General features: G+C 33.8%; 1 protein-coding gene across 1 annotated transcript in view; it reads left to right on the top strand.

Moving 5' to 3' along the window:
* Positions 1 to 25859, top strand: part of pcdh15b (protocadherin-related 15b) — a 464565-nt gene that overhangs the window by 235619 nt on the left and 203087 nt on the right. Inside the window, exons 18-19 of the mRNA XM_056468996.1 lie at positions 7187 to 7280; positions 18112 to 18240. Of these exons, the coding sequence (XP_056324971.1) occupies positions 7187 to 7280; positions 18112 to 18240 (223 nt within the window). The remainder of the gene's footprint in view (positions 1 to 7186; positions 7281 to 18111; positions 18241 to 25859) is intronic.

Below are 25859 nucleotides of genomic sequence, written 5' to 3'. Positions count from 1 at the left end.
CTATTCCATTGTTTTAAAATGAACTCAATACAAAATACTTCTAATCAAGTCTTAAAATTGTCAACCTTCACTCATAATTTATAGCTAGTTGTATCTATTAATGATAGATAGATAGATAGATAGATAGATAGATAGATAGATAGATAGATAGATAGACAGACAGACAGACAGACAGACAGACAGACAGACAGACAGACAGACAGACAGACAGACAGACAGACAGACAGATAGATGATGAATGGATGGATGGATGGATGGATGCAAGCAGTTTTGACATTTAATCTATAGCCCGTACTAGTATCTATTATCATGTTACTTATTTTTTAGAAACTAGTATTTATTCCATTATGTGCTAGTACTTATTCAATAGATACTAGTGCTTTTTAAAAATATACTAGTGCTCACTCATTAGACACTAGTACTCATTCATTAGATACTAGTATTGTTTCATTTGATACTAGTATCCATTTAATTGGTACTGGTACTTATTCATTAGATACTAGTACTTATTAAATAGATACTCGTTCTTATTTATTAGATACTAGCACTTATTTTGATAGTGACTAGTAACTATTCTGTTGTTGCTAGTAACAAACTAAAAATGTTTCCATTAATTTCAGCATTTTCTGATAACTTGGTGGCACTTTACATAAAGGTTAGATTCATTACCAATAGTTAAAGCGATAGTTCACACAAGAAATCAAATGCACTGGCTATTGAAAATACAGCCGTTTTGTCATCAGTAGAACATTAAAGAAGTTTTTTTAGCTGAATCAGTGATGTGTATCATGTAAGTCGACTGTGTTTGAGACTAAAACTAAAGAATGAAGCAACTTAAAGTCTGCAATTTATTTATTTATTTTTTTCAATTGCTTCATTCTTTGTGATTTTTTTTATTATTATTATTATTATTTTGCTCTGTGCACCTGATTGAAGAAGTAGAGAGTCTTTGGTTGCTTTTCTGAGAGTAAAACTAAACCCATAGCAAAAGTTTCCAGTCACATTATGACGTATGTGCGAGCTAGCACTCAGTCACGAGCAGACAAGAGAGTGAAGATGCACTTTTTGTCATATTGATTATTACCACTGATTGTTCAAGATGCAGAAACTGTTATAAATTACACTCAAACCCTGACTCCATTGTTATAAAATTAACTCAATACAAAATACTTCTACTCAAGTCAACCTTCACTCATACATTATAACTAGTTGTATCTATTAATATTAGATAGATAGATAGATAGATAGATAGATAGATAGATAGATAGATAGATAGATAGATAGATAGATAGATAGATAGATAGATAGATAGATAGATAGATAGATAGATAGATAGATAGATAGATAGATAGATAGATAGATAGATAGATAGATAGATAGATAGATAGATAGATAGATAGTTAGTCAGTCGTATGTCGTTTTGACATTTAATCTATAGCCCGTACTAGTATCAATTTTGATGTTACCAGTACTTATTGTTTAGATACTAGTATTTATTCCATTAGGTGCTAGTACTTATTCAATAAATACTAGTGCCTATAATTTAGATACTAGTGTTTTTTAAAAATATACTAGAGCTTACTCATTAGTACTCACTCATTAGAAACTAGTATTCATTTGATACCAGTATCCATTTAATTTGTACTGGTACTTACTCATTAGATATTAGTACTTATTAAATAGATACTAGTTCTTATTTATTAGATACTAGCACTTATTTTAATAGTGACTAGTAACTATTCTGTTGTTACTAGTAATAAATTATTTTATTTTATTTTTCTATGGGATCTGTCATTGAGATATCAACTATTCAGTTTTGACTAGTATGTATTCCAGCTGGGACTAGTACATATTTTTTTATGTACTACACTCTAAAACTCAAAAAGTTAAGGTAACTCAAACCATTTGAGGAAACCGATTGCAACAAACCATTTAAGTTCAAAAACTAATCCTAATGAGTGCTGTGAACTTAATCCGTTTGAGTAAAAGAAGCAATATGAGCACAGTAAAACCCGATAATTGAAGAGAACTCAAACCAGCTGAGTACTGTAAATTATACCTATACTGTAAAAAAAAAACTATTTAGGTAACTCATTACCTGCAACACTGAGTTCAAAACTCTTTTCAAATGAGTAGAATTAACTTTCAGTAATTTTGAGTTAACTACACCCATTTCATGAGGTAAAGTTGACTGTTGAGTTTTACAGTGTAGTAGTTAATCATTAGGTACTGGTACCTGTACTTATTAGTTAGATACTAGTTCCTAAAAAAGTAGATACTAGTACTTATGTATTAGAAACTAGTCCTTAATAATTCAGCACTAGTACTTAATCATTAGAGACTAGTATCTAATTAATAGGTACAAGTACCTATTCACTAGCATTCTGTCAGTGACAAAGGTCTGAGGAAGAGCAAAAGCCTTTTTTTTCAAATATTTCAAGTTATAATGCTTCAAAATAATAATATGACATTATTTTGTACAACACTAAGGCAGACTGTGGGACCTAAACCTGTCACCACTTGAATGGCAGCCAGCAACATTGCTTGTACACACACATAAACTTAGTTAGAGACTCAACATCATTCAGTTCCCCAATATACCCTGTGCAAAGTTTTCATTCTTTGCTTAAATGAAAACATCTATGCAATACACTGTAAATGAACAGATAGCATAAATGTTTAGCAGATTTCACTCATATAGAATTCTCCATGGTGTTCCAAATGTCATATTTACTTTACCTCACCATAATACCTGAGGCAGTTCTCTGTAATTACAGTGGGGAACCATGCATTTACAGTACAGTATGTTATTTATTCATATCTATCGCGCCTGATGTAAGAGAATTGCAAAAGTAACTTCAGAGTTTCTCAAAGTTTTACATCTTTAGTTTCTTTGAATACCCTGCACTGAACAAAATTATTCAAAGATGATTCCTTAGATTTACTAAGCTTTTTTTTCCGTTAAGTGGTTGTAAACAATTTATTTGGACTGAATTTAAACAAACAAATTAAGTTGAACATTACTAAATTTATTTGTTTGATTAAATTCAACACAAATAAATTGTTTGCAACAGTTTTGCAGACATATTTTTTTCAGTGTATTCTTGCAAGTCAGCAGCTCACTGATTCAAATGATTCATTAGAGCAAGTGGGTAGTTAACGACTCACTGCTTCAAATAATCCATTTAGAACAAATTTGTAGTCAATGACTCACTGATTTAAATGGTCTGTTTAGCACAAGTCTGCAGTTAATGACTCACTGATTCAGATGATCCATTTTGAGCAAATCTGGAATTAATGACTCACTGATTCAAATGATCCATCTAACACAAGTCTGCAATTAATGACTTATTTAAATGATCTATTTAGAGCAAATCTGCAGTTAATGACTCACTAATTCAAATGATAAATTTAGAACAAATCTGCACTTAATGACCCACTGATTCAAATCACCCATTTAGCACAAGTCTGCAGTTAACAACTCACTGATTCAAATAATCAATTTGGCACAAGTCTACAGTCAACGACTCACTGATTCAAATTATCCATTTAGCACAAGTTTGCAGTTAATGACTCATTGACTCAAATGATCCATTTAGAGCAAATCTGCTGTAATGACTCACTGATTCAAATGATCCATTTAGTACAAGTCTGCAGTTAATGACTCACTGATTCAAATAATCCATTTACAGCAAACCTGGAGTTAAAGCCTCGCCCATTCAAATGACTTATTTAACAAAAATCTGCAGTTAACGGCTTACTGATTCAAATGATCCATTTAGCACAAGTCTGCAGTCAACGACTCACTGATTCAAATGATCCATTTAGCACAAGTTTGCAGTTAATGACTCATTGACTCAAATGATCCATTTAGAGCAAATCTGCTGTAATGACTCACTGATTCAAATGATCCATTTAGTACAAGTCTGCAGTTAATGATTCACTGATTCAAATGATCCATTTACACCAAACCTGGAGTTAAAGCCTCGCCCATTCAAATGACTTATTTAACAAAAATCTGCAGTTAACGGCTTACTGATTCAAATGATCCATTTAGCACAAGTCTGCAGTTAATGACACACTGATTCAAATGATTCACTCAGAGATAGCTTGCAGATAAAGACCAACTGGTTCGAGTGATTCACTCAGAGCAAGTCTGCAGTTAACGACTCACTGATTCAAATGATTCATTGAGAGCAAGTCTGCAGCCAACAACTCAGGGATTCATAGATTCACTTAAAGCTAGTCTGCAGTTAACAACTCGCTAATTCAAATGATTCACTCAGAGCAAGTCTGCAGATAATGACTCACTGATTCAAATGATCCCACCTGATGTAAGAAAGTTGCAAAAGTAACTTCAGAGTTTCTCAAAGTTTTACGTCTTTAGTTTCACTGAGTTCCCTATTTTTGATTGGGGAGGATGTTGCACAGTACAATAAACTCTTATAATATAAAAGACACAGCATCCTTTTATAATAGTCATCATGTGAAAGTCTACGAATTGCAAGTCTTCCGGCAGTACGTACAATTAGTCAGATATAAATGGCATTTCAAGAAGCAGCATGTCGGATTGAGTTTATCTTGCAGCAGCTGCTTATAACAGTCCAAATAAACGGCTGTATTCTATCATTTCAATTGTCACTCATTCAGTAGGCGAGTAATTTAGGGCGCATGCATGCTTATAGACATTTACAGACAACACCAGCTTGCAGTGAATGCACAATGAATATACATGAGGTCTTCCGGAGCCTTGAAGGTGCTGCTTTGAATTTCATTTAGAGCGTTGCCCATCCGTCCCATATATCCTCTGGGGGGTTTACGGCACATATTGTGTCAGGAAAGAGTTTTGATTGGCTGTTCGAAAACATGAAAGAACAAATTGGCTAAATAGTTGGACCACTTTTGGACGTGGTGTTTCAGTGTGGTCATTCTCAGCAAACACTTTCCTTTTTTTAATGCACTAAATGTGTGGAAATACTGCTACGCTGTATTGAAATGAACATTTTTATTTTTTTATGCTTGAATTGGGCTCCTAGGAATCATTTTAATTTTAGAAAAGTTTGATCAGACAGAGCTGAAGTGATTTTTTTTAAATGATGGAGAAGAACAAAACACTCTTGAATATCAATGGCTTAAAGTGTGATGAAATTAGCACTGTTAAAGATTCATATCTCGCTTAATACCTTGTTTACTTCCCTTTGGGGTTTTTGATTTGCAAAATGTTCAAAGGTCCCCTAGAGATTATCCCATTTTTTAAAAAGAATCATATTAGGATCTCAACAGGAATAAATAACACAATTGTTACTTATTAGCATTTTAAACATAATAGAGCACAATTAGATCTTGCTGAGATATTTTAACATTTTTTTTGTTTGTTTGTTATTGTGGTTTGCTTCTTGACGGTGTTCTAAAAGCAGACATTGCACCAAAAGGTCTTTTCATAGTTCCAAGACCATTTGAAAGTTTTGAGTTTCTCTGGATTTATTATTTATAGCTTGAAGTTGTTGAAGGAAACTATTTGATGAACTAATGGCATTTCTTGTTGTTTTTATTTCATTTTTATTTTATTTATTTATTTTTTTATTTAATTAATTTTAATACATTTTATTTTATATGTCCTTCAAAATTAGCCTGGCCTCCACTGAGTCCTCCGACATTCACAATATAGAGCTTAGCATCTTATTTCTCCACAAGAGATCATTTAAACGTTCAATGGCATGCTAACAAATATAAAAGTTACCTTTTGCACTTGACACTAGAACTGTTTATTTATTTATTATTTTTGTTTGTTTATGTTTTTGGAGCAAATTTTACCATCCTTTTAGAATAAAACAAATAATGCACATTGACTCAAACACATAACTTTAAAAAAAAAAGCTATTACATTCAGAGAAACGGACATTTTTATAATGATCTCTCTCTTTTTTCATAGCTGTATATACACATTTAATTTTATTTTATTTTATTTTATTTTATTTTATTTTATTTTATTTTATTTTATTTTATTTTATTTTATTTTATTTTATTTTATTTTATTTTATTTTATTTTATTTTATTTTATTTTATTTTATTGTACTAATGTACTTCAAAATGGCTACTATTTAGTCCTCAAACATTCAAAATATAGAGTCTAGCATATATCTTTTCCACAAGAGATCATTTAAATTGTTACTGGCATGCAAACAAAATTAAAGTTACCAGATGCACTGTACACTACAACAATTTTTGGTGCTATTTTTACCATTCTTTTTAGAATAAAACAAATAATACACATTTACTCAACCCCTTAACTTTAAAAACATCTATTACATTCAGAGAAACTGACATTTTTCTCAGTATCTCTTTTTTCATAGCTGTATATACACATTTACATTTTTATTTCATTTTATTATATTTATTTATCTTTTATTTTACTTTTTATTTTATTTCATGATTTGATAGTTTTTATTTAGTTTATTTATTTTTATTTTTAATTTTATTTTTATATATTTTTGTTGTTTTATTTAATTTAATATTTTTTAAATTTTTATTTTATTTTATTTTTTTATTTTACTTTATGTATTCATTTTTTATTATTAATTAATTGTTTTTGTTGTTGTTGTTTTATTTTATTTATTTATTTATTTTATTTAAAATGACTCTGGTCACCATTTAGTTCTTAGACATTCACAATATAGAGTTTATCATGTATCTTACTTTTCCACAAGAGATCATTTACATTTCCAATGGCATGCAAACAAATATACAAGTTACCACATGCACTGTAAGCTACAACTCATTTGAATGGGGCACAATCTTTCCCTCAACGGCTGCTATTTCCTGACAACAATTAATTCAGTCCTAATCGTCCTCAGGCACACATAAAAAAAAAATGTCCTCAGCCTTTCACATTGCCACAAGTCTCACAAGGCGTGAATATATTGCCTGGCCATTTCATTCAGCAGCCCATAATTCCATCCAGCCTGTATTTGATGAACTAATTTCAGCCGAAAATGATTCACTTTGTCTGGATTTGGGCTCTGGCCTGTTGTGCCTGTGACATTTCTTTTCAGCTTTTTTTCTCAGCACACAGTGTGAAAATTAACGCTTTCCTCCTGTCCTTCTAAAGCTGCTGTTAAAGTTAAAACACTTAGACATCTTGGCTCTATAATCCTCAGGTTTGTTTCTGAATCGTCTTTGCTTTCAGGTCTGGGCTGTTGTTGCTGGCGAAGACGTTGGACAGAGAGATCACAGATCACTACACACTAACAGTTACAGCCTCCGACGGCAAACCAGATGGGGTAAGACTGTTTTTACTTCACTATAGTACTTTTCTAAGTATCTGTTCTTTACTAGATACTTTCATTTCTTTACTTTCATTATTTATTATTGCTGTGCACACGAATCTAAGTCTGATCTGTTCACTAATTACACTTATTCATTCATGAATTTGATTTCTGATGATTCACATGATCCATTGAAAGCAAGTCTGCTGTTAATGATTCACTGATTCAAATTTTAGTCTGCAGTTTACGACTTACTGATTCAAATGATCCATTCAGAGCAGGTCTGCAGGTAATGACTCACTAATTCAAATGATCAATTCAGATCATGTCTGCAGTCAATGAAATAATGATTCAAAGAATCCATTCAGAGTAAGTCTGTAGTTAACAACTTCCTGATTCAAATGATTCATTGAGAGCAAGTTTGCAGTTAAAGAAGTAATGATTCAAGTGATCCATTCAGAGCAAGTCTGTAGGTAACAACTCCCTGATTCAAATGATTCATTCAGAGCAAGTGTTCAGATAATGGCTCACTGATTTAAATGATCATTCCGATCAAGTCTGCAAATAATGACTCACTGATTCAAATGATAAATTCAGAACAAGGCTGCAGTTAACGACTTACTGATTCAAATGATTCATTCAGAGCAAGTCTCCAGATAATGACTCACCGATTCAAATGATCAATTCAAGCAAGGGTGCCATTAATGGCTCACTGATTAAAAAAATCAAGTCAGAGCAAGGCTGCAGTTAACGACTTATTGATTCAAAACGATCTATTCAATGCAAGCCTGCAGTTAAAGAATTACTGATTCAAACGATATATACAGAGCAGGTCTGCAGATAACGACTCACTCATTCTAATGATTCATTGAGATCAAGTTTGCAGTTAAAGAATTAATGATTCCAGTGATCCATTCAGAGCAAGTTTGTAGTCAACAACTCCCTGATTCAAATGATTCATTCAGAACAAATCTCCAGATAATGACTCAATTACGACAAATTAATGACAAATTATTCATTCCAAGCAAGTCTGCAATTAATGCCTCACTGATTCAAATGATCTATTCAGAGCAAGGCTGCAGTTAACGACTGACTGATTCAAAATGATTTATTCAACACAAGTCTGCAGTTAACAAATCACTGATTCAAATGATCTATTAAAAGCAGATCTGCAGATAACAACTCATAGACTCAAATGATTCATTAAGAGCAAATTTGCAGTTAATGAATTAATGATTCAAGTGATCCATTCAGATCAAGTCTGCAGTTAACATCTCACTGATTCAAATGATCCAATTACAAGAGTTTGGATTTAGCAACTGACTGATTCAAATGGTCCATTCAAAGTAAGTCTGTAGTTAATCAGTCACTGATTCAAATGCTTTATTTAGCACAAGTCTGCAGTTAATGCCTCACTGACTCAAATGATTCACTCAGCACAAGTCTGCAGTTAACATCTCAAATAATTCAAATAATCCATTCAAAAAACTTTGCATTTAACGAATGACTGATTCAAATGATCCAATCAAATTAAGTCTGCGGTTAATGACTCACAGATTTAATAATCCATTTAGAAATAGTCTGCAGTTAATGCCTCACTGATTCAAACGATTCACTCAGCGCAAGTCTGCAGTTAACAACTCATTGATTCAAATGATCCAATCATAGCAAGTTTGCAGTTAACAACTCAATGATTCAAATGATCCATTCAGAGCAAGTTTGTACTTAGCAACTCACTGATTCAAATGATCCATTCAGAGAAAGTCTGCAGTTAACAACTCACTGATTCAAACGATCCATTCAGAGCAAGTCTGAAGTTAACAACTCATTGATTCAAATGATCCAATCAGAGCAAGTTTGTACTTAACAACTCACTGATTCAAATGATCCATTCAGAGCAAGTTTGTACTTAACAACTCACTGATTCAAATGATCCATTCAGAGCAAGTTTGTACTTAACAACTCACTGATTCAAATGATCCATTCAGAGCAAGTCTGCAGTTAACAACTCACTGATTCAAATGATCCATTCAGAGCAAGTTTGCGGTTAACAACTTACTGATTCAAATGATTCATTCAGAAATTGAAAATGTGGCCTTTATACTTTTACCAGTGTGTGATTTATTAGGGTATTTATACATTTACTTAAGTGTTGGATTGTGTACTTCATTCATCACTGGGTAAGACTGAAGTCTGTCAGTCCATCACACTCCACTGAATACCAAAGACTGCAGGAGCTGCGGTTCTCAAGATCCTAATCGAATCTTCTGCTTAAACAGACAGAACATGTAGAGACGGTACAACATGTCAAGCTGTGACCTGCAGAACCAGTCATGTTGAAGCAGACAGAAGAGAAGAAATGTGAGAGATGGCATTATTTGCAGTATGGATATATTAAAGGGCCCTTGGAATTAAAATATATAGTGTCAGAATTATTAGCCCTCCTGAATTACTTGCCCACCTGTAATTTTTTTTCTACAATTTTTAGATATTTCTAAACACATTTCTAAAGATTTATTTATTGATTTATTTTATCTTTGAATAATGACAGTACATACTATTTTACTAGATATATCAAGATATTAGTATTCAGCTTTAAGTGCAATTTAAAGGCTTAACTGGGTTAATTAGGGTAATTAGACAAGTCATTGTATTACAGTTTTTTAATCTGGTCAATTTGTAAATATACATCCTTTCCTGTCATTCAGACCTGCAACACATTCCAAAAAGAAGTTGGGACATTAGCAGTTTAGGGCTAGTAATCAGGTAAATTGGTTAAATAATGATGTGATTTGAAACAGGTGATGTCAACAGGTGATTGTAATTATGATTTAATAATAATAATAACAATTCCTTACAATTATATAACGCTTTTCTGGGCACTCAAAGCGCTTTACACATAGGGGGAATCTCCTCATCCACCACCTGTGTGCAGCATCCACCTGGATGATGCGACGGCAGCCATTTTGTGCCAGACCGCACACCACACACCAGCTGATTGGTGGAGAGGGGACAGAGTGATTAAGCCAATTATGATATGGGGATGATAGGAGGCCATGATGAACAGGGGCCAGTGGGCAGATTTGGCCAGGATGTTAAACCCCTACTCTTTTTCGAAAGGCATCCTGGGATTTTTAATGACCACAGAGAGTCGTGACTTCGGTTTAACGTCTCATCCGAAAGACGGTACAAAAGCAGCTTCCTAGAAAGGTCTAGTCCTTTAGGAGCAAAGATGGGCCGCGGATTGTCAGTTTGCCAACAGATCCGTGAGAAAATGATTGAAATGTTAAAAAACAATGTTCCTCAAAGAAAGATAGGAAGATATTTGGGGATTTGACCTTCAACAGTGCGTAACATAATTAAGTTATTCAAGGAATCTGAAGGAATTTCTGTGTGTAAAAACAAGGGCGTAAGCCTAAGCTGAACAACCGTGATCTCCAATCCCTCAGATGGCACTGCATCAAGAATCCTCATTCATCTATAAGCAATATCACCACATGGGCTTTGGACTACTTTGGCAAACCTTTGTCAAGTACAATTACATCAACTAATGCCAGCTAAATCTGGACTGTGCAAAAAAGAAGCCCTATGTTAACAGTGTCCAGAAGCACTGTGAACTTCTCTGGGCTCAGAGGCATCTGGGATGGACCATCACACTGTGGAATCATGTACTGTGGTCAAATAAATCAATATTTCAGGTATTTTTGGGGAGAAATGGACGCCGTGTGTTCCGGACCAAAGAAGAAAATGATCATCCATACCAGGGTTTTGGAATGCTGCCTTCAAGAAGATATATTTTCCAGGGCCATGCTAAATATATGGCCTGTTTGGACTACAACGTTGATCTTCCAGATGCAGTGAAACAGAAGTCTCTCATTTACATAATATTGTCACTAGACTGATTGAGCTGTGCTACAGAAGACGAGGAAGATAAGCTGATTTAGTCTTGTGTTGTTGCTATGTTTAAGTCAATTGTGCAAGCAGAGCGACAGCAGAGCAGAAGCTGTGTGTATACAGAGCCGAAGCAGCATTCAGCTTTTGTTCTTTCACACTGGCAGTGTTTGTAAGCGCAGCTGAACCACAGATTGTGTACTAAAAATACAGATGAGAATCCATTGTGTAACCTTTTTCTTTTGTACACACCCAAGGACTGTCTTTCTCCTGCTTTGATTTGAATCACTGTGGTATAAAGTTCTTGTATAAAGTTATAACCTAACATTGTTTTATTTATTCAGTAAATAAGTCAGTCCCTCAATCAAATCAATTGCTATTTGTAATTCATTAATTTCTGGCAAAAGCATTTGACTCCTTTTGTTTTATCTTTGTACTCATTACAGTATTATATAAATGTGCTGTAATTATGAAAGTGTATCGAACTGCGAGAAAGAATGCTGAATATGATTAGAATCAAAGTGAAGGAAACATTGATTCATTTATGCAAAAAATAAATCAATGGCTTGAGTCAATCAAACAAAGATTTTCTTCACTTACTGATTGTTGCTAAATTTTTCTTTGTTTTTGTAAAAAAAAAAAAAAAAAAAACTATTATTTTATTATGAAAATTTATATTAAAATATACTCTCACCGGCCACTTCATTAGGTACATCTTACTAGTACCGGGTTGGACCACATTTTGCCTTCAGAACTGCTTTAATCCTTCATGGCATAGATTCAACAAGGTACTGGAAATATTCATCAGAGATTTTGGTCCATATTGACATGATGGCATCACACAGGCGCTGCAGATTTGTTAGCTGCACATCCATGATGCGAATCTCCCGTTCTACCACATCCCTAAGGTGCTCTATTGAATTGAGTTCTGGTGACTGTGGAGGCCATTTGAGTACAGTGAACTCATTGTCATGTTCACGAAACCAGTCTGAGATGATTCGCGCTTTATGACATGGCGTGTTATCCTGCTGGATCAGAAGATGGGTACACTGTGGTCATAACGGGATGGACATGGTCAGCAACAATACTCAGATAGGCTGTGTAGTTGACATGATGCTCAATTGGTACTAATGGGCCCAAAGTGTGCCAAGAAAATATCCCCCACACCATTACACCACTACCAATAGCCTGAATCGTTGATACAAAACAGAATTGATGCTTTCATGTTGTTGACGCCAAATTCTGACGCTACCATCCGAATGTCGCAGCGGACTATTGTCGGACCCTTCTCTGTAAACTCTAGAGATGGTTGTGTGTGCAAATCCTAGTTGATCAGCAGTTTCTGAAATACTCAAACCAGCCCGTCTGTCACCAACAACAATGCCATGTTCAAAGTGACTTAAATCACCTTTCTTCTTTTATTATTATTTATTATTCATTCATTCATTCATTCATTCATTTATTTTCTTTTCGGCTTAGTCCCTTTATCAATCTGGGGTTGCCACAGGAGAATGAACCGCCAATTTATCCAGCATATGTTTTACGCAGCAGATGCCCTTCCAGCTGCAACCCATCCCTGGGAAAATTATTTATTATATTATATTATTTATATGTATATATATTTTTTTCCTGATAAGGTCAATTTCCTTGCATTGGTCTCTCCTGTGGTCTTAGAAAGGCTTCATAGTGATTAATTTAAATAAAAGAGAATGAGGTTCATCTTACAATGATAATGCTGAATGATTGAAACCAATTAGCTGAACATTTATTTATTTATATATTTTTTAATTATGAAGCACCTTCTTTTGTGCCACTCTCATCAAGCTGATCCCCCTTACTGCATGAACCAACAGAGAAAACCACTTAGTATTCCTCAATAAAAGAGATGCCTGGATTTACAACCCACTTCAAGGATGTCTAAAGTGTTCACCTCCAAACTCAAGGATAATCACTCGCCTTCCTCAGGAAGAAAGTGCATAAAGATCTGGCTTTAAGCACAATGGTGTCCATTTATATCCTACACTGTCAAGGTGCTTGTCAGATGGTAGAATTATGTTACATCGGAGTCGCATGTCTTTGCCTTTACTGTCAATTTAACGTAGCCTTTACAAACAAATGAAGGAGTTACCGATGGTTTAATGACCTCTAGAATAATTCAAAGCACATAATTGGCAGAATCCTTAAAGCTGTGATCTCTTTTGAAAAGGACGTTTCTTTGTGCTCATAAAAGTAAGATGAGAAAACTGTACAGTAGGTTGTATTCCCGTCTTGCAATTTACACATGAGTGTCTCTTCCGGACTGTTCTGCTGCTAAGAATCAAGGGTACGGTTGAGAAGTTGGATGGGTGTAGCAGGTGCGGTTTAGATGGATTTTAAAATTCAGTGACCTTTGCTAAACCTCCTGGTCATTAGCCAATTTAATAAACAGTTCCTGCACTGGAGAGATGGGAAATCGGGTCTCCTTTTTTTCTGCCAGCTCTGGGCGACACTGAGGTTGACCTGTGTGTCTGCCGAGGTCACTCGGGTTGCTCTCTGCTTTGCTCAGGGGTATAGATTGATCTGAGTGCCAGACAGATTCACTGGAATGAAGGCCAAAGTCCACAACAGAGACTTTTTCTTCCCCTGACTGGGTTTAGAGGAACAGACTGAGCTGGATGGCGGTTTTGTGTACACAGATATGTGTCATAAAGCCTTGTTCATTATGCAAACATGGAAGAAATTTAGAATCTATCAATCAGTCGTTCGGTTGATCAGTATGTCTTTTTATCTATCGTTGTATCTGTCTGTCTATCCATCCATCCATCCATCCATCCATCCATCCATCCATCCATCCATCCATCCATCCATCCATCCATCCATCCATCCATTCTATCCATCTTATCCAAAATATATTTTATAAGCATAGCTCATAATCTTTGTACGTTTGTGAAATAAGAAAAAAAGAAAAGTTTAAAGTTATAAACTGGAAACTTCTGCAGTTTCTTAGTGGTGTTGTAGTTTTGAGGAAAATATTATCGAATGTAATAATTTGTTTCTAATAACTGCATAATTTTGTTGTATAAAATGTTTTTATTTTTTTGTATAAGCTGTCAATTATAGTTTTAGAAAGAAAATTGGAATCTGCAAAATTCTGCATTGGCAGGTCGCACTTACCAAAAAAAAAAAAAATCTAAATCAGCCAAGAAAATTCCAATCATACAATCAAGTAATCCTTTTGGCCAGTCGTTCAGTCAGTCAGTCAGTCAATCAGTCAGTCAGTCAGTCAGTCAGTCAGTCAGTCAGTCAGTCAGCCAAGCAGTTAGTCTTTCAATTTTCAATCAATTAATTAATTAATTAGCCAATTAATCGGTTAGTCAGTCAATCTATTCACTGTTTCAATCAATCAATAGTTAGTCAGTCAATCAATCAATCAATCAATCAATAAATTTACTGTTTCAATCAATCATTAGCCAGTCATTTAATCAATCAATCAATCAATCAATCAATTCACTGTTTCAATCAATCATTAGTCAGTCAGTCAATCAATCAATCAATTCACCGTTTCAATCAATAAATAGTTAGTCAGTCAGTCAATCAATTCACTGTTTCAATCAATTATTTGTCAGTCAGTCAATCAATCAATTAATTCATTAACAGTTTCAATTAATCATTAGTCAGTCAATGAATCAATCAATCAACCAATCAATCAATCAATCAATCAATCAATCATTCACTGTTTCAATCAATCTTCCGTCAGTCAGTCAATATACAATCAATTCACTGTTTCAATCAATCAATAATCAGTCAGTCACTTAATTCACAGTTTCAATTAATCATTAGTCAGTCAATCAGTCAATCAATTCACTGTTTCATCAATTGTCCGTAAATCAACCAATCAATCAATCCACTGTTTTAATCAATCAATCAATCAGTTAGTCAATAAATCAATTCACTGTTTCAGTCAGTCAGCCAGTCAGATAGTGAATTAATTCACTGTTTCAATCAGTCAGTCAGCCAGTAAGTTAGCCAGTTAATCGGTCGGTCGGTCAGTCAATCAATTCACTGTTTCAATCAATCATTAGTCAGTCAATCAATCAATCAATCAATCAATCAATCAATCAATCAATCAATCAATCAATCAATCAATTCACTATTGCCATCAATCATTAGTCAGTCAGTCAACCAATCAATAAATTCACTGTTTTAGTCAGTCAATCTGTCAATCAATCAATCCAGCAATAAATAAATCAATTAATCTTTCAATCAGTCAATCAATCCATCAATCATTTAATCCGTTAGTGAATCAATCAGTCAGTTAGTCAGTGTGTCTGTCTGTTTATCTATGTCTGTCTTTCTTTCAAATGCATAACATACAGTGACTGATAATGATTGAGTTAATCGTATTTTATTGTTCAAAAGCACTATTGAAGTGAACAGCATAAACTTCTGCTTTTGCAGATTCAAGTTGCCATTTAAAAATAAACCAGTGACAATGAATGTTCGAAGGCATATCAGTTGAATTTTTTCATTTTTTTTTTCTATAAAGTATATTTTTTTCTATATTTTTCTATATGCTCCAGCACTACAATTGTGAGTCTTAAAGATGAACTGTATTCTTCATGTTTCTAATCACAATATGTGAGCCCGTGTTTGTTGACAAACCGAAGTAGCTTGTGAACATTTGTCTCCGCTCGAGATCAGCTTACCTTATGTTACCCTCGCAGCCAAGTGCAAACTCAGCAGGCTTTATTGTCGGCACATGAAAAATTTACAAGGCCAATCTGCCAGAAAAACTCAAGCATTTAAACCTTTAACAAATAAGTTCAGGCAGCAGGAGGAAAAAAGTCTGCTAATTTATGAAATATTGGTTTCCTCACTTGCCCGTCTGGAACGTTTCCCCCAATCTTTTATGTTTGAGGGAAAATAACAAGATTGAGTCTGACTTGACATAAATATACGCAGAATGATCTGACAAGAGGCTAAGCGTGTGTGTTGTAAGAGAAGAGCCATCACTTACTGCATTTCTTTTTTTCTCTCCCTCTCAGTTGCTACTGTAGGTTTTGAACTCCATTTATAATGATGGAGAACTTGTATGTTTGTTAATCTAATGTCACTAATTACAGAGCTCCTATTATGGGTTTTTGAAAATGACCTTCCATACAGTGTGCAACACAGCTCTTAGTGAATGAAAACATCCCCATGATTTTTAAATGCACCTTGTTTAAAAATATCAATTAAAAAAAAATTTAATGATTCGTCAATCGTCCACATCTTTTGCCTGTTCGTATCGACGTCGACACGAAACAATACCCAATATGAAGTGCTGGGTCCGGTAAAACGTGAACGCACTTTTCCCCTGCAGGCACAGGACATCAACATGATGTCAAATTGATTCTGTATACCCAAACATACCCCAACGTCATGGGGACATTGGATTATGTATGGAAATAAAAATCGGGTTGATGTCAGAACCAATGTCAACCCTAAAATCAACCTAAAATCAACCAAATATTAACAATCATGTTATACGTAAGAAATAGTTTTTATTTTATTTTATTTTAAATTAAATTCAGTGAGTCCTCCCCATTTTATATATTTTTTTATTTTAATAAACTTTATTTAATTTTATTTTGAAGTGAATAGTGATACTTGCCCATTTTATTGTATTGTATTTTATTTTAAAGTGAATTAAGTGAGTCTTGCTCATTTTTTATTTTATTTTATTTTATTTTATTGTTTTAATTTAATTTAATTTAATTTAATTTAATTTAATTTAATTTAATTTAATTTAATTTAATTTAATTTAATTTAATTTAATTTAATTTAATATTTAAATTATTTAAATTATTTGTTTTATTTACTTTTTATTAAAGTGAGACTTGCCCTTTTTATTCTATTTTTTGGAAGTGAATAAAGTGAGACTTGCCTTTATTTTATTTTATTTATTTATTAATTTTTTTTGAGGTAAATAAAGTGAGTCTTGCCCTTTTTATTTTTTATTTTATTTTATTTTGTTGTTTTATTTTATTTTATTAAATTATTTAAATTATTTAGATTAAATTATTTATTTTATTTGCTTTATTATTGAAGTGAGACTTGCCCTTTTTTTTTTTTTTTGGAAGTGGATAAAGTGAGACTTGCCTTTATTTTATTTTATTTTATTTTATTTTATTTTATTTTATTTTATTTTATTTTATTTTATTTTATTTTATTTTATTTTATTTTATTTTATTTTATTTTATTTTATTATTTAGATTAAATTATTTATTTTATTTACTTTATTATTAAAGTGAGACTTGCCCATTTTATTTTTTTATTTTACTTTATTTTAGAATAAATTGAGACTTACCCATTTTACAGTATTGCCCTAAAGTATCCATGCATAATAAATGTATATGAGTAAAATGTAGGTAAAAACGAGTAAAAATATAGTAAAAATGTAGGTAAATGTGTGTAAAAACAGCAGAGCTTTTCTAATTCCATGTTTGTTGTATAAGCGTAAATGTTTAAACGCTATATTTTTCCATTTCTCATCCAACAAAATGAGATGCTTTTTTTGAATTACCATACATGTAGATGGTTAATTGTTGTTACAGAGTACACCGGCTTCTCTTTGCCAACATGTTAATTTGGTTGCAGCCATCAATTTGTTGAGGCCGATCTATACTCCGAAACACTAATCTGCTCAACAGCTGTGGATCTTTTTCATTAGACCTCATTCATAGCTTGATGATGAATGCAAATATGTTCGCAATTCCGCAACTTCTGTGTACATTAATCAGTGGAAATGGATAATTGTTTGTGAAAGCCAACGCTGTCCTTTACCAGACAGCAACTAAATCACACAGAGGCCTCAAGGTTTGCATTTCAGATTAATCAACGTCTTTAGATTGCTGACTAAAACTGCGGAAGGTTTTTTTTCTGGATTATTTACAGTGCAGTGATTGAGGTAACCTGAAATGTTTCTTGTTTTCAGACCTCGACTGCTACAGTGAATATAGCGGTGACTGATGTCAATGATAATGACCCTGAGTTCGATCCGCTGCTGCCCCTTAATCTCACAGTTCAAGAGGAAGAGGCTAATGCTTTTGTGGGTCAAGTAAAGGTAAGTCTTCAAAAAAATCTTCCTACTTGTTCCTCTTTTTTACTTTTACTCGCTGTTTGATCTTCAGTCTGTTTGCTCTGCATTGCGTTCTGCCCTCTGGAGTCATCACAGATGGATATCATAGATCTTCTCATGGCTTTTTTTGTGGTTACACTTTTCTGATCTCTAGCGAAGTCGGAACCAAAAGTCTGGGTGTGACATTTGTCATCAGATACATCAGGGGTTTTATCCTCTTAAGAAGTTTGCTCAGTCCTCAGTCCCCTAAAACAGGTCTAATTTTTATGATGTGAAGGTCCAAAACACTTTAGCAAATACAATGGTTTGAGGGCAACATTTGTGAAATCAAATATGAGTTGAAAATGTTAAGAAAGTTAGTAGACCTATAATAGCTACACTTTAATATGGTTCAAAAATACTGTAATATATATTTTTTTACTTTTAAAGAGCCCCTATTATGGCTTTTTGAAAATGACCATCCATGTAGTGTGTAACACAGCTCTACATGAAGTGAAACGTCCAGCTAAGGCTTAAATCTGAAAGTGCACCCTGTTTAAAACTAATGATTCATCTATAAAAGAGTCGACTTAGAGTCGAATGAATCACCGCTGTAACGAGTCTTTAGCCGTGTCGGTGTGTCGTTGATACGGAACTCAAGCAGCTGAAACCTTCAGCCCCGCCCTCAAACACTGTAGAAAGAAAAAAAGGAAGACACAAATCATGTCACGAAGACGCTGTGCTCTGAAGTGTGAGGGAAAATGAGTGTTATTTTCTCTACAAGATGAAGCTGTGAATAGTCATTGGTTGAAGTTTATGTTTGCAAAAATACCTCAGCATTAAAGCAATCTAAACGCTTACAACTGGGGATTTGTTGGCCGTTTGTTAAAGGAAGGATCAGAAAAGACTATTAATGTATGGGACTTTGTCAGAGCTTGACAGGAACTTTACAGTACACACTTCTTGGATCAGTTTCTTCCTCCATTTCACAAGTGTAAGTACCTTAAGTGTGATTAAAATGGTTGCCTCCTTGTTTTCTCTAGCTTGCAAATGATGTATTTAATTGTGTTTAGTTATTTGTAACCGCTTGTTGTGTATCTGGTTAACTTATATTCTTATATCGCGTCTAAAGCCACGTTGTAAACGTGATGCGTGCCGCTTTGTTTACGGATTTAAATGTGTTTGTGAGCACACGATCCACTGTCGCTTGTTGTTGCTACGGCCACTATCAGCTGTTCCTACACACGTGTGGCAGTCAAGTTTCAAAATAGTTCAGATTTTGCCGCTGTGTGGAATAATACTGAATGTGTGTCATTGTTTTTACTTATGGTTAAGAGTAGAGCAATATGGTGTTAAACTACATTGCTTTAATGCACTCCTGCATTGGGCTCACACATACACTCTGCACTCTGATTACTTGTTGATAAGTCGTGGTGGGCGATTCTCTCTGTCTCATGCTAAACGCAGTCGATTAATCGCAACAGTCTGGGTCATCGGACCAATCAGCACTGATTAGATTAGATTAGATTCACTTTTGCAAATTGGTGAAGTTTGTTCCTCGCCACTGTTGCCACTGGCTTGCATGGTTCGGGACTTGTGAAGCTGCTCATTGATGGATTTGCTTATTAGTGTTTGGACACTCAGCAGTGGAAATTAACCCACACTGAACTGAACTAAACTGAACTTAAACTCTGAAAACTGAACTGACACAGTTTTAGTTTACAATAATCTTCTACGTAAACTGCTTTGACACACACACACACACACACACACACACACACACACACACACACACACACACACACACACACACACACACACACACACACACACACACACACACACACACACACACACACACACACACATTCCTACCTCCTCCATCCTGCAATATTGAACTTCACACTTATTGAGTCATAATAGCATAATAGGATGTTAAGACGTTCACAAACCCTGAAGGATTCGAGAAGCAGATCAATTGAGCAAGTCTGCACTTGATTTGCAGTTCAAATTCAATCCTGCTTCCAATCTTCATTGCTAATTTTTCCCTCACACTCCATCATGCTAACATCTCAACTCACAAGACAACTTTTCACCTTGACGAGAAATCTCATCACGATTTAATCTCGTGAGACCTCATAACACCCCTAATATATATATATATATATATATATACAGTATTAGCCCCCTGTTTTTTTCCCCAATTTCTATTTAACAGAGAGAAGATTTTTTCAACACATTTCTAAACATAATAGTTTTAATAACTCATTTCTAATAACTGATTTATTTTATCTTTGCCATGATGATAGTAAATAGTATTTGACTAGATATTTTTCAAGACACTTCTATACAGTTTAAAGTGACATTTAAAGGCTTAACTAGGTTAATTAGGTTAACTAGGCAGGTTAGGGTAATTAGGCAAGTTATTGTATACTGATGATTTGTTCTGTAGACTATCGAAAAAATATAACTTAAAGGGCTTATAATTTTGACCTTAAAATGGGTTTTAAATTTTAAAAACTGCTTTTATTCTAGCCGAAATAATGACAAATAAGACTTTCATCAGAAGAAAAATATTATCAGACATACTGTGAAAATTTCCTTGCTCTGTTAAACATAATTTGGGAAATATTTAAAAAAGAAAAAAAAAATTAAAAGGGGGCTAATAATTCTGACTTCAACTGAGTATATATATATATATATATAGTCATTCTTGGCGGGGGTGTGGGGGGGTTGTAATCACTCGTCCCCACCAATGTCAAGTGCAAAACTACGCCATATTAGTTAAGGCCACCATATATAAAGTGGCACCAAATCACATATTGCACCTTTAATCTAAATTATCATGTCTTTTTGTGAATGAATAATTCTGATTTCATTTTTTTCAATCATTGAAATTTGCTACACCAAGTGAAACAGTGTGCTGCTTGAGTAAACAGATCTATCGGCTGCTCAATCAAAACTCTTTAGATTTGACCCGATTTTACATCACTATTTTGTTTATGTTTGTAAGGGAAAAAAACCCAACAGGGGTCTCCACTTTCATTTAGTATTTATTTGATTTGGCATTAAGCATTTGTCGGTTCCTATAGTTCCCCACCCTGCAATATTGAACTTCACTACACTTATTGAGTCATAATAGCATAATAGGATGCTAAGACGTTCACAAACCCTAAAGGATTCGAGAAGCAGATTAATTGAGCAAGATCAGCTCACTGATTCAATCTGTTCTCGGATAACGCCACTGAAGGTGACGATTCTTATCAAATAACAATGTTTTTAAACAGGAATACTTGCAGAGTATTGGTTTTACAATGCTTAGATGTGGTAAGAAAAAACTCATTATTTTTGGGTGAACAACTCTGAAAATGTGCTCTTGTTACTTGCACAGAGCATGACTGTTGTTCAGTACAGATCTATTTGAGGATTTGAGTGCCTTCCTCGGTCTGGTCTGAGCAGTGTTAATCAGTGTGTGCTGGGGCGTAGACCTGATGCCAGCAGCTGAAGTGTCGTCTTCTGCCCTCTTGAGCCCTGATCTCACTCTCTTCCCATCTCTCGCCCAGCTGGCACAAACCGCCAATGTCCCTGCCCGCTCCACTGTTTATGATTTTCCAATTAAAGAAATGTAATTTAAATAATTTGTTACCTTCGGGGACGTCCTGTAATGAGCAGCTTTGTCGGGCTCTGTTAAGCGGCGAAGAGTCGTAATTAGTGGTCTAGATTAATAGAGCCGCACTTTGTCATCAGAATAATCGCAGGCTAATGCCGGCAGACTGTTTATTAGCAGAGCGTTCTCTAAACATGTCAGTGTTGTGTCGGATAAATATAGATTAGACCTCATAAGATGTGTGTTCCAGGGCTGTTGGTTCCAACTTTTTGAGGTTAGCTTAAAACCCTGTCATTCTGTGTGTGTGTGTGTTTTTTTTCATTGGTGTACGTCATGATGTAATGTAGTTGCTTGAAATTGAGCCAAAAGGTTAATGTTTACGAAATGCCATAGTGTTACAGTTCAGTTGTTGTAAAATTCAGTTAAGTAAATGCTTTAGGAATGAATCTTTCTGATTCTGATTCTGAAAGTTACTCATCTTATTTGCTTTTAGAGTTTTTGACTTGACCGCAGGCACAAAAATATTGTTGCTGCTTGTTTAAAATTAGTTGAATCAATAAAATTCTTTAGGTTTACACTTAAACACTTAATTGTTGAACACTGAAAAATAAGATTCAAAGGTGATTCCTTGGATTTACTAAATTTAATTTGTTTAAATTAAACACGGGCGTCACGGTGGCGCAGTGGGTAGCACAATCGCCTCCCAGCAGGAAGGTCACTAATTCGAGCCTTGACTGGGTTGGTATTTCTGTGTGGAGTTTGCATGTTCTCCCTGTGTTCGCGTGGGTTTCCTCCGAGTGCTCCGGTTACACAAGTCCAAAGACATGCGCTATAGGTGAATTGGGTAGGCTAAATTATCCGTAAAATATTTGTGGGAATGGGGGTGTATGGGTGTTTCCCAGTGAGTATGGGTGTTTCCCAGTGATGGGTTGCAGCTGGAAGGGTTACCTTCATAAAACAAATGCTGGATAAATTGGCGGTTCATTCCGCTGTGGTGACCCCAGATTAATAAAGGGACTAAGCTGAAGGAAAATGAATGAATGAATGAATGAATGAATGAATTCGACCCATATAAATTGTTTGCAACAATTTTGCAGAATTTTTTTTTTTTTCGGTGTACAGTGCTCAGCATATATAGTACACCCCTCACAAATCTATATTTTAAATTCATATTTTTAACAGGAAGCTATACAATATTATATTTGTGCATATGCAATGTCAACACTAAAGCCAAATCTGGAGTTTATTTAACAAAATAACTTATGATAACGGTCCAAAATCTAGTACACCCAAATTTATATGTTATAGAAAAATATACAAATTTAAAAAAGAGGAAAAATCAAAAGAAGTCAAAAAATTGACAAATTTAGATGACATTTTGAAGGTTGTAATTTATTTTTGCAATATTTTGCTTGAATTTAATTGCATTACAGTATCTTTCAAGTTCTCAATAAGTTTGGTGACTAAAACATCATTTTAATAAATATATCTGTTTAATAAATCTGTTTTGTTAAAAGGCATCAAAATGGGATGTACTCAATTATGCTGACCATGTATGTTTAATCAACTTAAAATTGTAAAATCTATTACGTTAACTTAATTTATGTTGGGACGTCATGAAGGGATTATGTGGAAGGCAGTATTTTTTTACAGTGTGATGTATTCCCCCCACCCCCCACCCTCCCCAAAAAAGAATAATGATAATAAATAAATAAATAAATAAATAAATAAATAAATAAATAAATAAATAAATAAATAAATAAATTATGCATTACATAAAGTTTAATTGTTAACACAGTATCAGTTCATGCACAAAAGTTTATTTTTTAAATTTTTTTTGTTGGGTATTCAAATTTTTGTCTTTCTCTGCCTTATTTCTTTTGGAATTATTCAGGAAAATGAAATTGCTGATAAGAAAAATTTGTTTTAGGAATCAGAGTAACTCTGATTCCACTACATATTTCAATTAACTAATAAATGAACTAACTCAAAAATTATTTGAAATGGCCCCTACGAATCATTTGTTTCAGGAATAAAATATAGTAACACTGATTTTATGTTTTGAACCTGATTCATTAAAATGACCAGTTCATGAGAGTCAGTTAAAATGCTCATATAAAAAAAAACAAAACAAAAAAAAAAACATTCATTTTAGGAATCAGGCGCCACTGATTCCACTGTTTGTTTTGATTCACTAAACAGTTCAGAAGAGTCACTTGAAATGGCTCATTAGAATCATTTAGTTGAGTGATCCGGTTAAGTAATTCTCATGAGAGTCAATTGAAATGTCTTATACTAATCATTCATTTTAAAATCTGGTAAAGTAACATTGATTCCACAGTATGTTTTTGATTTACTCAAAAAGAAGCAGTGCATGAGAGTCATTTGAAATGAGTTATTAGAACCATTTGTTTTATAATCAGGTTAAGTAATACTCATGAGACAACTGAAATGCCTCATAGTCATAAGAATCATTAATTTTAGGAATCAGGTACAGTAACACTAATTTCACTGTATTTTTGGATTTCCTGAAAAGAAGAGGCTCATGAGAGTCATTTGAATTGAGTCATTAGAATAATTTAAGGTAAAGTAAAACTCACGAGAGTCAAATGAAATGGCTCATAAGAATAATCATTTAAAGAATCAGTTTTAGTAACACTGATTCCACTGTTTGCTTTTTGATGTAATAAAAAGAAGTGGCTTATGTTTCATTTAAAATGGCTTGGTAGAATCATTTCTTTCAGGAATCAGGTAAAGGAAGACTTATGAGAGTCAAATGAAATGAGTTATAAGAATCATTCATTTTAGAAATCTGTAACAGTAACACTGATTCCACAGTATTTTTTTGATTTCCTGAAAAGAATCGGCTCATGAGAGTCATTTGAAATGAGTTATTTAAAATGACTCGTTAGAATAATTTCTTTCAGGAATCAGGTAAAGCAAAACTCATGAGAGTCAAATGTAATGGCTCATAAGAATGATTAATTTAAGGAATCAGTTTCTGTCATACTGATTCCACAGTTTGTTTTGTTTTACTGAAAAGAAGCAACTCATGAGAGTCATTTGAAATGAGTCGTTTGAAATGGCTCATTAGAATGATTTCTTTTAGGGATCAGGTACAGAAAAACTAATGAGAGTCAAATTAAATGGCTCATAAGAATAATTAATTTAAAGAATCAGTTTCAGTAACCATGATTCCACAGTTGTGTTTTGATTTGGTAAAAAGAAGCAGCTCAAAAGAGTAATTTGAAATGGCTCAATAGAATTATTTGCTTCAGGAAAATCAGGAAAAGTAAAACTGATGAGAGTCAATTGAAATGCTTCATAAAAATAATAAAATTTAGGAATAAGGGATACTAGTTACACTGATTTCACTGCATGTTTTTGATTTACTAAAAAGAAGTGACTCATGAGAGACATTTGAAATGAGTCATTTGAGAATGACTCTTAGGAATCAGGTAAAGTAAGAGAGTCATGAGAGTCAAATGAAATGGCTCATAAGAATAATTAAATCAATCAGTTTCAGTAACACAGATTTCACAGTTTTGTTTTGTTTTGATTTACTGAAAAGAAGCGGCTCATGAGAGTCGTTTGAAATGAGTAATTTGAATTGGCTCATTATAGTAATTTGTTTCAGGAATCAAGTAAAGTAAAACTCATGAGAGTCAAATGAAATGGCTCATAAGAATAATTAATTTAAGGGATCAGTTTCAGTAACACTGCTTCCATTTGATTTACTAAAACGAAGCAGCTCATGAGTCATTTGAAATAGCTTGTTAAAATGTTTCTGTACAGAAAAGTAATACTGATGAGACTAAATTGAAATGGCTCATGAGTATAATTCATTTAAAGAAACAATTTCATCAACACCAATTCCACAGTTTTGTTTTGATTCACTGAAAAGAAGCAACTCATGAGAGTCATTTGAAATGAGTCATTTAAAATGGCTCAATAGAATAATTCATTTCAGGAATCAGGTACAGTACAACTGATTCTGCTGTACGTTTTTGATTCAATA

The sequence above is a fragment of the Danio aesculapii genome, chromosome 12 (assembly GCF_903798145.1).
Source record: "Danio aesculapii chromosome 12, fDanAes4.1, whole genome shotgun sequence".
Taxonomy (NCBI): Eukaryota; Metazoa; Chordata; class Actinopteri; order Cypriniformes; family Danionidae; genus Danio; species Danio aesculapii.
Note: the sequence above shows the minus strand (reverse complement) of the source record. Positions and strands in the feature narration are given on the sequence as shown.